At 53.8% G+C, this 15593-nt stretch overlaps 1 protein-coding gene across 3 annotated transcripts in view; it reads right to left on the reverse strand.

Annotated features, from left to right (window-relative positions):
- Positions 1–15593, reverse strand: part of CHRDL2 (chordin like 2) — a 31844-nt gene that overhangs the window by 7844 nt on the left and 8407 nt on the right. For all 3 annotated transcript variants that reach the window (XM_030836082.2, XM_060303699.1, XM_060303698.1), the window contains exons 2-7: positions 12863–12975; positions 8696–8789; positions 6302–6444; positions 3959–4052; positions 2214–2269; positions 211–379 (exon numbers count right to left, since the gene is read on the reverse strand). In XM_030836082.2, coding sequence (XP_030691942.2) covers positions 211–379; positions 2214–2269; positions 3959–4052; positions 6302–6444; positions 8696–8789; positions 12863–12975 — 669 coding nt within the window. The remainder of the gene's footprint in view (positions 1–210; positions 380–2213; positions 2270–3958; positions 4053–6301; positions 6445–8695; positions 8790–12862; positions 12976–15593) is intronic.

The raw sequence follows: 15593 nt of genomic DNA on the forward strand, positions 1-15593 counted from the left end.
CCAGGACTGGTTCTGTCTCTAACTCAATACTCTGAACCTCAGTGTCCTCATCTGTCAAATGGGGGTTTAGACCCGACGTTCTAGGGGTCTACAAGCTCATGGCCAAGTTGAGATTGGGGAACCACTCAGTGGAGGTGCAGGGATGGGAAGTGGGAGCGGTCAGAGCCCCCCTTTCCCACCTCAGGGGTCGGCAGAGGCTCCAGTTCCCACCTTTCTTATGTTTCTCCTTCAAAACAATCTTGACTGTCGTGCTGCCTGCCTCCTTCGGTCGGAAGTGGCGAGGGAGGAAGCCCAGGGGGGCGCTGGGGCCAGTGGGGCTTGGGGTGCTCAGGTCTCTCTTTCTCCCACCGTCCCCTGAACACGGATCCTGGGAATGTCTCTGCAAAGGGCAGGAAGGATGCAGATCACCGACAGGCCACTGCCAGTGCAGGAGCAGCCAGACAGAGGCTGCGGGGAGAGGCCTGAGGATGGCTCTAGTGACTGAGCCTGATGGCCCAGGGAAGACAGGGCATAGGCTCTGGGTAGAAAGAAGATCTGGATGGGGTCGAAGATGTTCCCAGGCCTTTGAAAACTCTCAGAGGATAGTGGTTTGGAAATCTAGCCTCCACTGAGCCCTTCTCAGGCTGGCAGAGCCAGAGCCTTGGGGCTGAGATGGGCAAGGGTACTGTGGTCTTGATCTGGGAGACATAAGTGATCAGGGACCTGGAGAACTTAATATGTAAGAAATGGAAGGTGAGAATGTAGTGAGGATGAGAGTCAGGAAATTCTTCTTTGTCCAAGAAGATTTAGGTGATGGGACAGGGGATGGGCCTCTGAAGATCCCACCAGGCCCCGGAATCCCACAGGCAGGAGGGCTGAGGGCAGGCCCTGTCCGGAGATGATGGGTCTTGGGAGCCTCCTTTCCTGAGTCCCTGGAATCCAACATCCCGAGACCCCACCCCTCCAGATCAGGTCTTGGGAGGGCTGGCAGTGAGAACAAAGGGTGTGTGTGTGAAGGCAGCCTAACAGGGCAGGGGCTCCCCAGTCCAGAGATTGGGGGTTGGGAGCTCCAGGCCGTGGGAGAGGAGCAAGTGGGCTGGGGGCAAAGGGCAGAGCTTACCACCCCGTCACTGACACTGAGTCACTCACATGCCTTCTTCTGCAGCCCCTTTCTGACTGTACAGTCTCTGAGTCTGTCCTCTGATGGCTGGACTGAGCCCACAAGAGCTCCTAGAGTGGAAACTGTGTCCCAGGCCCCAGCACAGGCCGAGGCACACAGGAGGCACCCAGGAAATGCTTGTCAAGTAGAATAGAGGCAGAAAGGAATGGAAGAGCCCAGCCCCCTAATTGGTGACTTGCCCACGGCATCCAGCAAGTCAGTAAGTAGCTGCTCGGGGCCTGGGACTAAGTCTGGTGGGTTTCACTTAGCTGCCTCCTGGGGAGAGGATGGGGAGGAAGGGGGATGACATGGTCAGGTCCCGTGGCCCAGCACCCGCTAGACAAAGCCCAGCCTGGGAAGTGGGGGTGAGCTGGCAGGGGAGAAGGGAGAGTGCATTCGTTCAGACCCCCGGGGAGTCTCTGGGAAGGGGAACCCCCCCTTCGAGTCCCCCAGGGTCCAGGTGACCCAGGATGAGAGAGCAGGTGGAGCTCTTCACATCATAGACATAGCACAGGTGCAGACAGGGACGTGAGTCAGTGTGCGGGCCCATTCTCCCACCTCTTTCCTCTCTGACCAGAGAGCGCTGGGCAGGTTAGCTCATCTTAACTCTAGACCAAGATCGAGAGGGGTCAAGATGGAGCCAGCAACAGTGAGGTAGCCCCAGACGAAGAACTGGTACCTCAGGAGCTAGATGGGGAAGGCTGGCCCAAGTCAGAGGCCACTCCCCTGGGGGACATGCTGCCCAGAGGCGGCCTGAATAAGGACAGACACAGGCTCTGGGTGGAACAGCGTCAGAATTTTCCAGGAAGGAAACTGGGAAGCTTGGGGCCTGCTCCTGCCCTGTGTGGTGTTTTATCCCAGACCCTCCTGACTCACCAGCCCACGGTGGGAGCCAGGATGGAAGTCTAAGGAGAGGGCCTGGAACCTGGTGGCGGCTAACGGAGCTGACCCAGGGGACAAATGAGAAACGAGGGCGACGACTGGTATTGCCTGCTCCAGAGCAAGGAGACCTAGGCCCTGGGTACCAGCGCCCTCCCCTCCTCTCCCCACCCTGTCCCGAAAGCTGTGTACTCACCACCCCACGGTGTGACTGCGCGGCATCCTCTTCAGCTGACTTCTCACTTGACCCATCTGAAAACCCAAAGGGAGTTGGGTCAGCCTCTGCTTCCTCAGCCTTGGGGCCAGAGCCCTGCAGGCCACCACCTCTAGGCTCTGCCCCTCCAAGGCCTGTTGCCACTTCTGCAGCCCCCCACACCAGTAGGTCCCTTTGCCCCAGTGGGGCCTTATTCCTACTTCTCATTACAGCGTCGCCTCACCCTTAGGTTGATGAAGTCCCTACAACTGGGCCACTGCCTCAGTTTCCCCACACTGGCCTCTTGGTCACTTAAGACTGAACCACCTGGCTGGGCCAGAGCATCTTGTTCAGTGTCGTCACAGATGGCCCGAGGGCTCTGAATCCCAGCCTGCTTAGCTGCAGTCCCCCGGGCAGCCTCTCTGTCCAGCCACGCATGAAGTCACCAGACTTGGTCTACACCATACCCTCCCGTGGTTGCCCTCTAGCCCCTCTGCCCCTCCAGCTGGAAAAGCCTAGGACTCCTCCATCCCCTACCAGCACACAAAACCCTCTGGAGTCCTGCAGCTTCCTAGATCCCTGAGTGGGATTCTCTCCCCTTCACCCCTGCCTCACATACAGAGTGTCTACCACTGAGCATTCTGGGTTCAAAGATCCAGAACGTTGGAATCAGCCTGTACATTAGAAATCACCAAGGCCAATTTCTCAGTGCACACACAGCACAGCTGAGGCCCAGAGAGGGGAAGGAATCTGCAGGAATTAGCTGGAAGAACCAGGACTAAACTGGGATCACCTGGCTCCTGGCCCGGTGCCCTTCCACAGTGCCAACATCTGGGGAAACGTTCTATAGTGCAGCACTCCCCTCCTCAAGTCCTGCCCACAGGGCACAGTCCGGCCATCTGTGCACTTCATTCTGCCCAAGCTGCTTGCCCCGCACTCGTCAGTGTGTTGCCTCTCTCTGTGCTATACAGAGATGCTACCTGGATTCTGCTTGACACAGGTGCCCTGAGCTCCAGTGAGCCCAGGCCTGTGCCCAGCTCTGCCATGAGGAAGACAGGAAGAGACACGGTCACTGCCTGTACAGACCCCTCTCTTGTGCCTCTTCTGATCCTCTTGGCCTCATTTGATTGCAGGGGTTTTGTCCCCTCACTGCAGGCACTGCAGCAATACCCCCTTCACATGGGCTCCAGCCAACTTCCCTCAGACTCACTCTGCCAGCGGGTGCCCTCGTGCCACACCTCCTCCATGTCTCTGCCCCCACTTCTTACCCTGCCCCACTCCCACCTCCCGCTCCCAGGACAGCCTAGCACAACTGGGGAGTGTGAGGGAATCACCCCGCCTTGGGGTGAATCTTTGACCAGTGAGAGTTGGTGGCAGGTGGGCAAGTTCCACCTCCTCCTCTATCACCTCCAGACTTTTCTGAGGAGCAGGAGGTCACTTAGAGCAATAGGTCACACTTGATATCAAGCAAAGGCCAGCTCCCCAACACATTCCTGTGTTGTTTTTCCCTCCCTCCCTGCTTCACTTTCCCTTCCCCTCCTTCCTGCTCCCTGAGATTGCAATAAAAAATAATGCACATCAGCCTCTGACACAGGCTTAGCTTTCTAGAGGCTGCAGCTAAGCCACCGCCCTGAGGAGAGAATGGTTTGCTACATGCTTGGTGTTCCCTGAGGTTCCCCCCTAACAGTCCATGGCTAGGTCCCTGCGGTGGGATGGGCGGGCACTGCCAGATCTAGGGACAGACTCACCTTTGCAGGCCTGGCAGCAGGAGGCGGGCAGTAGGAGGGGTGCAGGGCAGCCCGGTTCTGGGCAGGTCATGAGGCCGCAGTAGATCTGGCCCTCCTGACAGACAGAGCAAACAGGAGCTGGGAGATGAGCTCTGTTGAGGACCAGTGTTGGGGCTGGGAGAACCCCTGCCCGGGGCGGGGGCAAATGGCCTTGGGGTCCCCTCTGAGGTGGGGAGGGAGGGAGCAGTAGAGTGTCCTGGGCACGGCCCAGCCATCTCAGAGGCGGGGTCCCTGTACCCCTCCCACTCTTACCCAGGCCCTGAGGTAACCGTTACCCTTCAGCTTCTAAAGTGTTTTTGTACCCAGCCTCTCCCTAGGCTTTCACAGCAACCCAATGAGGTGAGATTCTCCCATCCTACAGATGAGGAGGGACTGCGGAGGGGCCTGGACCTTCTGACGTCAGAGACACAGCTGGGCAGAATGGACTAGAACCCAGTCTTCAGGCTTTTCCTACTGCTATCAGTGTCCTTCTCCCCTGGCCTAGAACAGGGAGCCCAGCATAGAGGAGGGGATGAGTGCATGACTACTTGGGCTCATCTTGCTCTTACTGAAACTCGAGGTTTCCCAAACTTCAGGATGCAGCCTGCAAAGGCAAGACTGCAGGAGAAAGGGCCGTCTGGGAGTCAGAGGCCAGATGACCTTAGGTGAGTCACTTCTCTTCTCTGGGCCTCAGTTTCTTCCTCTGTGAAATGGGGGCACTCCCATCTGGGTTGTGAAATCAAATGAGGGAATGGTTATGAAAACCCTTGTTAAACTGCGAGGCACAATGTGGACCTGGGAGGAAGTGATATTACCTTGAGTCCTTTCCCTATTCCTTTTCCAGTGAGTCTCAGAAGTAAGGATTCTGATCCTTCAAACCACTCCCATATAAACAGGGATCAGAAGAAAGAAGGGGAGACCCAAGTATCCAGGGAGAGGAGACAAGGGGTCACAAGAATGCTTCTTACCACCCCACCACCATCAGTTCTGTCTCTTCCCACAGCCCCTGCTAATCTAGGTGGTCATCCCTTCACAGGAAGCCACACAGTGCAGGTAAAGGAATGTGGGTTTGGAATTATATGGCCCTGGGTCTGAATTCTGAGTCTGCCACTTAACTAGCTGTGTGACCTCAGGCAAATCGCTTAACTGCTCTGAGCCAGTTTTCTTATCTAAAAACTATGAATAGTGATAACCCCCTCATAGGGCCACTGGGATGCTGTATATAAACATAAGGCATTTCCTAGTAGGTACAGTGTACTAGTCCACTGCAAGAGGCCCAGGCCCTGCAAAAATAACCATTCTCTCAGTTGATTTCTAAGTGGTCACTCTTGTTACTATTAAGTTGTTTGCTCTGCAGCACAGATACCTTAAAATTCAGATTCTTGGAGGGGTGAGATCCTCTCACTGAAAAGATGGGAGGCAGGCCTGAGAGAGGTGACTCTCTCAAGGTCACACAGGGAACCATGGCAGAGCTGGAGCTGAAACATGGGTCTCGGTCTCTTATCCTCTCATCACCACTGAAACAGATTATTATCTTAAATGGAGAGGACCTTGGAGATCACCTGGTCAGACTCCCTTACACACTCAGAGGAACTGAGGCCCAGAGAAGTTCGATGGTCAGGTAGTAGGGAAATCAGGAGGGCAGGAGTTTCTCCCACCAAAGCACAGATGCGCTAAGCCCAAGGATGAGGGTGACATGCCAAAGGCCACCTGCAAACATGCAGCAGGGCCAGGCCCAGAACCCACCCTGAGGAGGAGGGGAAGACTTTCCAGCTCAGGCCCTGCTTGGCTTCGGTTTCTGTCCCCTGATAACACTGCTGGTTCAGCCCTGCCTGTCCCTAGGCCCAACTCCGACCACAGCAGGGGAGTTTAAGCAGCTTCAGATTAAACTGCATTTACTGCAAGCAGTCTGGCTCTGTCTCTGTGCCCCAGGATTGATAACTGATCATTTACTCATTCACTCATTCACTCACTCATTCATTCAACAATCATTATAGACATCTGTGTGCCAGGCCCTGAGCTGGGCGTAGTGGGGGATATAGAAATGAGTTGAACATATCCCCTCCCCTCAAGGAGTGCAGAGTCTACTGGGGGACACAGTAATGGCAAATGTCAGTGCAAGGTGACCAGGCAGCTTAGGAGGGTGCGGAAGCCCAGAGGAAGGCAGGACATTCCAAGTCCCAGATGTTCCCTTCTCCCTGAGCCCATTCACTTTCACTGTCCTTTGACCAGGAGGAACAATTCCCCTTACCCCCCCGGTCCACACCACTGTGCTCTGCAGGCCCAGACCACTGGCCTGTGCTAAAGGGAAGTAGCAGGTCTTACGGTACAGCTGCAGAGGACACACTGGTTGGGCAGGCGGGAAGGGAGCAGCTCGTGGGCACTGAAGATCTCTCCATGTTGGTACGTGGTCCCGTTGTGCTGGCAGGACCTTGGCGGGGCCCGGAGCCCAGAGGGGGTGTGAGGTTCTGCAGGTGGGAAGGGGAAGGAGGAAGGAGAAAACGGTTGAAAAGCTTCGCCAGAACTAACTTGGGCACTTTTCTGAAATTTTTGTATCCTATCCCTTGCTATCATTTAAACCAAGCTCTGGCCTCAGCCTTCCCAGCCAGACCTCCTATCAGTGAACGAAGAGGTCCCCGGGACACCTATGTCTGACTATGTCACTCCCTCCCATAGCCTTTCAGCCCCTCAGTTTCAGAGCTGGCGCTGATCAGAGCAAGAAGGCAAGGCCAGAGGCTTCAGGTACACTGAGCCCCACTCGGTGGGGACCTGTGTGAGTTCATTCAACATTCGATAAGCATCCGTGGAGCACCTCCTAGTGCCAGGCACTGTTCTAGGCGCTGGGGATACAGCAGTGAACGAGACAAGGTCCCATATGGAGTTTCATCCTAGTGGAGTCAGCTGGTATGATATGGACTGCGCTTGTGTAAGCTTGGCGTCAGCTCCTGCCATTCCCTGGCCACCAGAGCCCCCTCCCCGTCACCTGCCAATTAGCCAGTCCTCACCCTGCTGGGTAGAGGGGTAAGCCTCCTGTCCAGGGGGAACCTGCTCATTCTTTTTTTTTTTTAATTTTATTTTTTAACATCTTTATTGGAGTATAATTGCTTTACAGTGGTGTGTTAGCTTCTGCTTTATAACAAAGTGAATCAGCTCTACCTATACATATATCCCCACATCTCCTCCCTCTTGCGTCTCCCTGCCACCCTCCCTATCCCACCCCTCTAGGTGGTCACAACCTGCTCATTCTTTCAAGACATACTTACTAAGCACTTTCTCTGCACCAGGCGCCATGCTACACAATGGGAATGGAGCGCGAATAAGACCCGGCCCCTCCCATCAGGAAACTGACAGGCTCACTGGGTAGAGACAGGTCCCAAGCAGTGACACTGGTGTGGTATGGGCTAGGGCGATGCAAGCACAGAAGTTGTGGCAGCACAGAGGAGGCGCCCCTAACTCAGGTGGTCAGGGAAGGCTTCCTGAAGGGGCTGATGGCTGAGCTGAGTCTTAGGAGCTGAAGAACACGCAGACCAGGCAGGGAAAGGGGCAAGGCTGGGTAAGAGAGAGGGAGGGAGGAGCCTGTGATGAAGAAGGGGTCTGGGCCAAGGCACAGTCCGCAAGGCGTGGTCGGGAGTCCCGGGGTCAGCCTCAGCTGGGGAGGAGGCGTGATGCCCCCTCACTAGGCGGGATGAAGCACAAAGCCTCTGCTCCCCTAGGGAATCCAGAATCAGGAAACTATGACCCAAGCTGGAGTCATGGTCAGATCCCTACTGGGGTCCCACTTGGAAAAGGAGCCCCTCTACCTACATCCTCCATACAGGTCCCCAGCTCCCCAGGAGAGCCATGATTCCAGAGTCTGGAGCCTCCCTCCCTTCACCATCTTCTTTTTCTTTTTCTCACCCAACTGAACTTTTTTCTTTTAACATCTTTACTGAAATATAATTGCTTTACAGTGCTGTGTTAGGTCCTGCTGTACAACGAAGTGAATCAGCTGTACGCATCACCTTAACGCTACGAAGCGTGGATGCGCCTCTCAACGTGGCCCTGCCTTCTGAGTTGGCCTCCCCACTGGCTGCCCCTCATTTGCCACTTGGTTCTGCCAGTTTCTTCTCAGACCACCTCTCCTCTCCTCTCTCTTACCTCTGCTTCCTAGAATCCGAGTCTCAGAGGCTCCCAGCAGATTCTTAAAATCATGGACATTTAGCATCATGGCACACAGCAGCCCTAAACCCCAGCCCTGGGAGGAATCTCAGAGCACATGTACTCCAACTCCTTCGGCCAGTCCCAGCCCCTGGTGGTAATCCTGGGCTGATCCTGGGGTGACGCTGCAGGGCCTCCCAGCCCCAGCTCACTCACTTGCACTTACACAAGGCACGTCCACTCACTCAGGCTCTGGCCAGCCCAAGAGCGATAGGAGACCATGTGTGTCGTCAACAAGCCAAGCATATGCCCATTTTCCTTCAGCTATTTTCCACATTCTCTCTGTCTTCCTGCCAAACACAGCTACTTATGTACGAGAAGTTTGTGGCTACCCCAGCCCTCCTTGGGGATCCATGGAGGATGTCTTCCCCTGAGCACCTTGGTGTCTTAACACTTCTGGTGTCTGCAGACCGCCCCTCTCATTCCAGGGGTCTCCTTCAGCTGGAGGCCTGTGTCAGGAGTGGGTCAAGGGTCAGTGGGCAAGCGGGAGGCTGGCACAAGGGCAGGAGCGTGGCTACTTACCCACACACCGGGGACAGCACTGCTGTGGCTCGGTCACAGGCTGGGGGCAGTGGACAGGCGGGCAGTGGAGGCGGTAACAGCTCACATGGGCACTCTGAAGGGGACACAGGGGTCAGTCCTAGTTCCAAGGAGCCACTGTCTCCCACCGTCCTCTCCCCAGACCCCCTCCCAACTGCAGGGCACTGTACTCGTTTTAAGCCTGCGATGGGATAAAAGTGATAAACTCTGTGTGTCCAGTCTCTCCCCTTCCCCTCCTCATTTGTGTGGCTCGCCCATCCGTGTCCCTCCCCCGCACGGAGGAGGGCACCGTGTGCCTGGATTCACACAGATCTTTTGTGTCCCTTTGTGGTATTTGAGAAATACAAGTAAAAAGCTGGGTTATTCTAACATTGATCTTGACTCTGTGCTTTTTTAACTCCAGGGCTTTGTTCTTTTACCTCTGGACCTGAGCCTCAGGGCTAAGAGAGGAGTGTGACACAGAAAGGGAGGTGACAGGGATGGGGACCCAGCTAGAAACAGGATGTGGAGAAGACTCAGGGCTTTGTGATCCGCTCTCTAAATCTCTGGGAGGTGTGGTTGATCCCACACAAAGCCTTGGGATTGGTACCAGAGGAAGGGCCTGAAATCTTGGACTTTTTCAAATACAGCAAACGAGAGAGAAGGGGCAGAGAAGCATTCACAGAGATGAGCAGAAACAGAAGAACTGGAGGGAGAGGCCACCACTAGAGATGTTCCCAGGCAGTTTGTCAGCCTGTCACAGACGTCCCACACTTTCCTCTCCCTCTGCTGTCAGGGCGTTGCCCCATGTTGTAACAAACCATTACATCTGTCTCTTCTGTTCAGCCGCGAATTCCCAAGAACAAGGGCCAAGCCTCACTCTATTCTTCTCTGAATTGTGGGCACAGGGCCTTGTTCCAAACAAGTGCCTGCTGAAGTTCGAATGAACGAATGAGTGAATGAATGAGAGCCAAGAGGGGAAGAAGAGATGGTCTCTTCCTTAGTCAGATGGAGCCAGCTTTGTTTAAACTTTGGAGTTGGCAAGTGTGTTTCCAGCCCCAGCTGAGTGCCCCCGAAACACTTCTCCCAAGGCAGCCTCCTGCCCCATGGAGAACCCTGGAGCAGGCCTTAGTCTCTCTGGGGTCACCGCTTCCCCAGATGGCCAGAAGTGATGACAAGGATTCATCAGTGCTAAGGGACATCCTAGAGTCCACAGGATTGGTCTGAGCTCCAGAAGGGGCCTTCTTGAGGCCTGGCACACAGGGGTGTTTGATAAATGTCCAGAGGGTGAACGGAGCCCCTCAGGTGAGAAACCAGGGTAGAGTATGAGGAACTGTGTTGTCTGAAGAGTTAGAATCTCTTTCTTGATTCTGGCGTTGAAGGAACCAAGGGGTGGAGATGATGAGCGACATGCAGCAGGAAGTAAGGCAGAGACAGGCTGTGGGGGCGAAAGGGCAGGGGCAAGGCAGGAGGCCTTGCAGCCAAGGGGTGCCTCTCAGGAAAGTCATAACTACCATTTATGAAGTGGCTACTAGGTATGGGCATTATGTTATAGAGAAATGCATTCTCTCACTTCATCGTCTCAACAACCCTAGAGGTAGATACTATTTATTATCCACCATTTCAAAATGAGAAAAGAGCCTCTGAGAGGTCAGTTTGCCTAAGACACACAGCAGGTGAGCACTGTGCAGGGTCTGTGCACTTTCCATGAAAGTGCCTCTGGTGGAGGGGGCGGGAACTAACTCATTCACTCAATGTTTACTGCATGACAGCTGGGCGCCACATCCTCTTCTGAGCACTAGGGGCATAGCGGTGAGCGAGAGACAAGAGCTCTGCTCTCACGGAGCTCCCCCCTAGCGGGGGGAGACAGACTATAAAAAATAAATAAGTAGGAACAAGATCATGTCAGATGTTAAATTTATAACAGGAATAAAACAGTGTAATGTGATTGCGTTAACAAGGTTAGACTATTTTAGAAACAGCCATAGAGAAAGCCTCATAAGGAGGCAACTTTATGTTATAAACTGCAAGATGAGAAGGAACCATTCCTGGGAAGATCTGGGGGAAGAACATTCCGGGTGGAGGAACAAGTCGGAATGAGTTGAAGTGTTGGTGCAGGTAGGAAATGAGGTTGGAGAATAAGGCAGAGTCATATCACATAGCGCCCACAGCAGGCAATTTGAATTTTACTTTAGGTGCAACGAGAAGGTATTGGAGGGTTTTAAGAGATTTTTGAATGACATGATTAGTTTCTTGTTCAGAAAAGATCCTTCTAGCTGCTGTGCGGAGGACAGATTAGAAAGGGGTACAGGGAGACCTCATGGGATGCTCACATAGCAGCCTAGGTGAGAGAGGAAGGTGGCTTAGATTAGGGGGGAGCAGTGATGATGGAGAGAAGGAAGGGATTCAGGGTGTATTGGGGGGATGCCGGCTGCAGCCCCTTGGGGTGAGGACACTGTGTATGTGTGAACTCTGGGGAGGGAGAAATGAATTAGCTCCACTGGATCACAAAACTTGGACTTTGTCAACTGGACCGCATGATATGTCTGGAATTTTCTGTTATGGTTTCCTTCCTGTTTTTTGGCTATATTTCACAAAGTTCTTTCTGAAAAAGCTGATTGGCCTCAGATGTGCTAAGGAAAACCAAGGGGAAGCAGGGATGGGGGGTTGTGCTCCCACTGGCATCAGGTTCGACCAGGGGCCAGCATGGTAGAAGCAGTGGGGAATCAGAGGGAAAGACCCCAGGAGGAGTGAGACCCCAGTGGTCAGAGTCAGGAGAGGGGCTGGCCCACCCCACCTCCATGTCCCAGTGTTTCCTCAGAAGCTCTTCCCTGCTCCCACCCTGAGGATTGTTTTAACAAGGGAGGCTCTCACAGCCTTGGCTGGGCGGGGAAAGAGAGGAGCTAAGGGGCTGGCTCCAGCTGGGAGCTAGGTACTCCCTCCCCTCAGCACCCTCCCCTGGACAGAGAGAGCTGCAGACTTCACACCAATGAGACTGGGCAGCTGAGCCAGGGCCGAGGGGGTTCAAGCCTCCTAAATCAGCGGTCCCCAACCTTTTTGGTGCCAGGGACCGGTTCTGTGGAAGACAATTTTTCTACGGACGGACGGGGCAGGGTGGGGGGCGGGAATATTAATTCAGGTGGTAATGCGAGCAGTGGGGGGGATGGTTCGGGCGGTAACGTGAGCAATGGGGAGCATCGCAGCAGATGAGGCTTCACTCGCCCACTGCTCACCTCCTGCTGTGCGGCCCAGTTCCTAACAGGCCGCGGACCGGTACCGTGGGTTGGGGACCCCTGTTCTAAATCACTCCCTCCTTCACCATCCTCTAGCCCCATGCCTGGCCTGGGGATTCTGGACCACATGGGGATCTCGTTTATTCCACCCAGTTGACTGTACAAGGGTCTGTGGAGGGTGCTGGGTTGGGGTGGGCTGGGGGGAGTCAGAGGTTAACAGAAGATCTGGTCTCTGCCCCAGTTGGTATAGCCTTCTGCAGGACCCCGAAATGGGCATGAGTGAATGCCTAGGAAGACCTGCTCCCAGGGCTCCATCTAGGCGAGGCAGTAACTAACAGACACAGACAACCATTTCACTTGGCCAACAGTGATCAGGAGAAAGGGACAGAGAAACTTATGTGGCCTCCCAGAAGAAAATACTTCCAGCTGAGGGATCAAGTAAGGCTCCTGGTGGAGGTGGTGTTTGGGTGAAGCTGCAAAGAATAAATACTTGGACCAGTGGTGTTGGGAGAACGCATCCTAAGGCAGGGTGGCAAGAGAGGTGGCTGGAGGAGATAGCCCGAGGAAAGGAAGGATTAGGAGGTCAGGTCAGGAAGGCTGTCTTCTGCTGCATGGGCACAGGGAGGCTGGCACCAGCAGGAAAGAAGGCTGGATGAGAGATGGGAGGCCTGGGTCCTCATCCCAGCCCAGCTACTGACCCACTGTGTGATTTATCTCTGGGAGGCGCACAGTAGGCATCTATGCCTATGTATTAGATACCCAGTAGTGAAGCGGTGTGGCCCCAAGTCCCTCAGTTGCTGCTGACAGAGCACGATTCTAGGGGGCCCAGTTCCAGAGTGCCCCTGACCCTCAGAGTCAGGCTGTCCTCCCTCCCTCCGGGATGCCTTCACTGGAGGTCTCCCAGACATACCTGTCACAGGTGGCCAGAGGAACCTACCTCGGAGCAAGTACAGCGCAGGCAGTACATCAGGCCCTGGGGCTCCAGGTAGGGGTGCCAGCTCTCGCCGGGGGAATACCTCTTCCCGTGAAAGAGGCAGAACATGTCTGGGCCTGGCAAACCAACCAGTGCTTTGTCAGTCCCAGGAGGCTCCAGCCTGAAGTCCCTGCCTCATCCCTCCTTCTTTCTGGCTCTAGGAAGGATGTCATCTGGACCACTCAAGTGAAGGAGAATCCACGGGACATGCTCTCCTAGTCAGAGGGCCAGAATGTCTGAGTTTGAATATCAGCTTGACCACACACTTGCTGTGTGACTTTGGGCATGTCACTGTCCCTCTCTGAACCTTAACAGTTCTCTCACAGCGTGGTTAGGGGATTAAGCAGTGAACATGCTTTACAGATTTAAATTGTGGTGTAAATGTTAGTTATTATAATTAGATGAATGATCTGAGGCCCAGAGAGGCCAAACTACACCTCGAAAAACACACAGTAAGTCAGTCATCAAGCAGGGATGACAGCCAAAGTCTCCTGACTCACAAGGCAGTGCTCCTTCTGCCCTCATAATCATACTTGCTTCTTTTTCCTTTGTCCCGTTTTGCTTATTTATTTACTACATCTCTGCACCCTCCCCTCCCTTGCCCTCTGCTGCTCCCCTGCCTACACACGCGTGCGCGCGCGCACGCACACACACACACACACACACACACACACTCACACACACACACACCCCTTCTCTGGGCCATGTGACCTATCTTTTGAATAAAGCCACTGACAGCAGCTTTCTTGCTTTCATACTCTACCGTGTCCCTATATCTCATTGAGCTCTGATGGAAAGTGCTTAAATTGGGAAAACAAAGTGCTGCCTAGTGAAAGGTTGTTAGGAAACTGACTTTTAAATATCCTTAAAAATAGTCATTGGTACTGTGACTGCACATCACTTGATTACTTTTGTAATCTGCGTATCAGTCGTCAATATGTAGATGAATGCTTCTAAGAATGACTAGAATAGTTTATTTCCTTATGTGGGTTAGATATCTCTCCTGCAATCCTTCTTTCTTGAGACCTCCACCCCTTCTCTCCTCCCACAGCCCATCAATTGCCTAGTCTTTCGAGCTCTGTCTAGAACACTCATGTCCTCACCTCTCACCGGCTCAGCACCTAGCCCCAGGTCAGGGCTCTAGGTCAGGCGTTGAGGCCCCCTTGCTGTGTTCCTCTGCCTCTGGCCCTATCCTTGCCAACCCTCTTCCATACAGGTACCTGATGATTTTTACAACCCAGAAGGGATGCTATCATTCCTACAAAAACCTCTCCATTATCCAAAGAATAATCTAAGCTCTTTCAGGGAGAAACTGGGAGGCCCAGCACAAGCTGAGTATCCATAAAGACGTGTTGAATTAAATGAGATTGAAATGTGGAGAAAGGAACCAACATTTGTTGATGATATTCTATTTACATAAATTACTTAATTATCTTATTAACATCAGTGTTTTGAGAATGAAATTGAATAATGCTTGGAAAGTGCTTACTTAGCCCCATTCCTGACACTTAGTTGAATGCTATTATTATGATAATTATGGTAACAATGGCCCTGCAAGATGGACGATATCATCTGTTCAAGATTCAAGAGGGTAAAATCAGTTTTGCAGGGTCATTGGGATCGTTACCATGATTATAAGAAAACTAGATGAGAAAACTGAGGATCACAAAGACAGAGTGACTTGCCTGAGGCCACCCACCTATTGATTTGAACCCAGGACCCCAGGTTCCCAAGCGGAGATCCCTTTAGTTCACCTCACCTGCCATGGCTTTTTGCTCAAACTCAGGGCCTAGAGGTTTATTCTCTCGGTCCCCCGGGCCACCATCCCCCATTCACTATTTTTTCTCTGGGTCCCCTATTGGTCTAGAATCTAGAGATTGCCTTTCATGCCTCCTCCTGCACACTTTCTAGAGTCTCACACTTTCTGAATCATTCTCTTAGATGTTTGAACTCACAGAATCACAGAGCATCGAAAGCAGTATAGTAGCAAGGGCAGCTCACCCGCGAGGCCAGAGTCCCCGCTCTGTGCTGGGGATGGCCTGGAGCAGAGGACAGGAGCTAAGGGCCACTGCGAACCTTTAGAAAGTTTCCTTTGTGAGAAGCTGAGGCCAGCCTCCCTGGGTCCCTGCACTGCTTCTGCTCTGCCTCTTGGGCCTCCCCAAAACAAGGATTTGAGGCCGCGGTCGTGATGCCCTCAGAGTCTGTGCTTCAGTGGCCACTGGGGCGGCCAAGGCTTGGTTTGCTCCCCACCCACTCTCCAGCCCCGCATGGTTAGAGGGGGGATCAGACAGCAGATCCCGTTCCCAGCAAGGCCCCGGCTGGCCCGTATCAAATGAGCTGTGTTTATCTCTCAGCCGCTGCTGGCAGAGAGGGCAGGACACAGACCCAGCTGGGGTGCTCCGCAGAGCCAGCCCAATGCTCCGAGGATTGAATAATGTCTTTCTTCCTCAGTCCCTCCCCCACCAGAGAAGGGAGCGATTGCAACACCGCTGTGGCCTTACGTCTTAGGCTTGCTGCTGAAGAAAACCTGTTCCACCTTCTCTGGGGCGGCCCTGTAGCCCGGCCCCTGTGCCAGTTGGCAACCCCTCCCCCTCCCCTCCGGCTCAGAGCATGAAGACAGAGAGAATGTCTCAGCCCTGGCCTGGGACGGACCTGGCAGCAGCTAAGAATGTGGAGGCCTGGCAAGCCGTCCCCC

This window comes from Globicephala melas, chromosome 8 (genome assembly GCF_963455315.2).
Source record: "Globicephala melas chromosome 8, mGloMel1.2, whole genome shotgun sequence".
NCBI lineage: Eukaryota > Metazoa > Chordata > Mammalia > Artiodactyla > Delphinidae > Globicephala > Globicephala melas.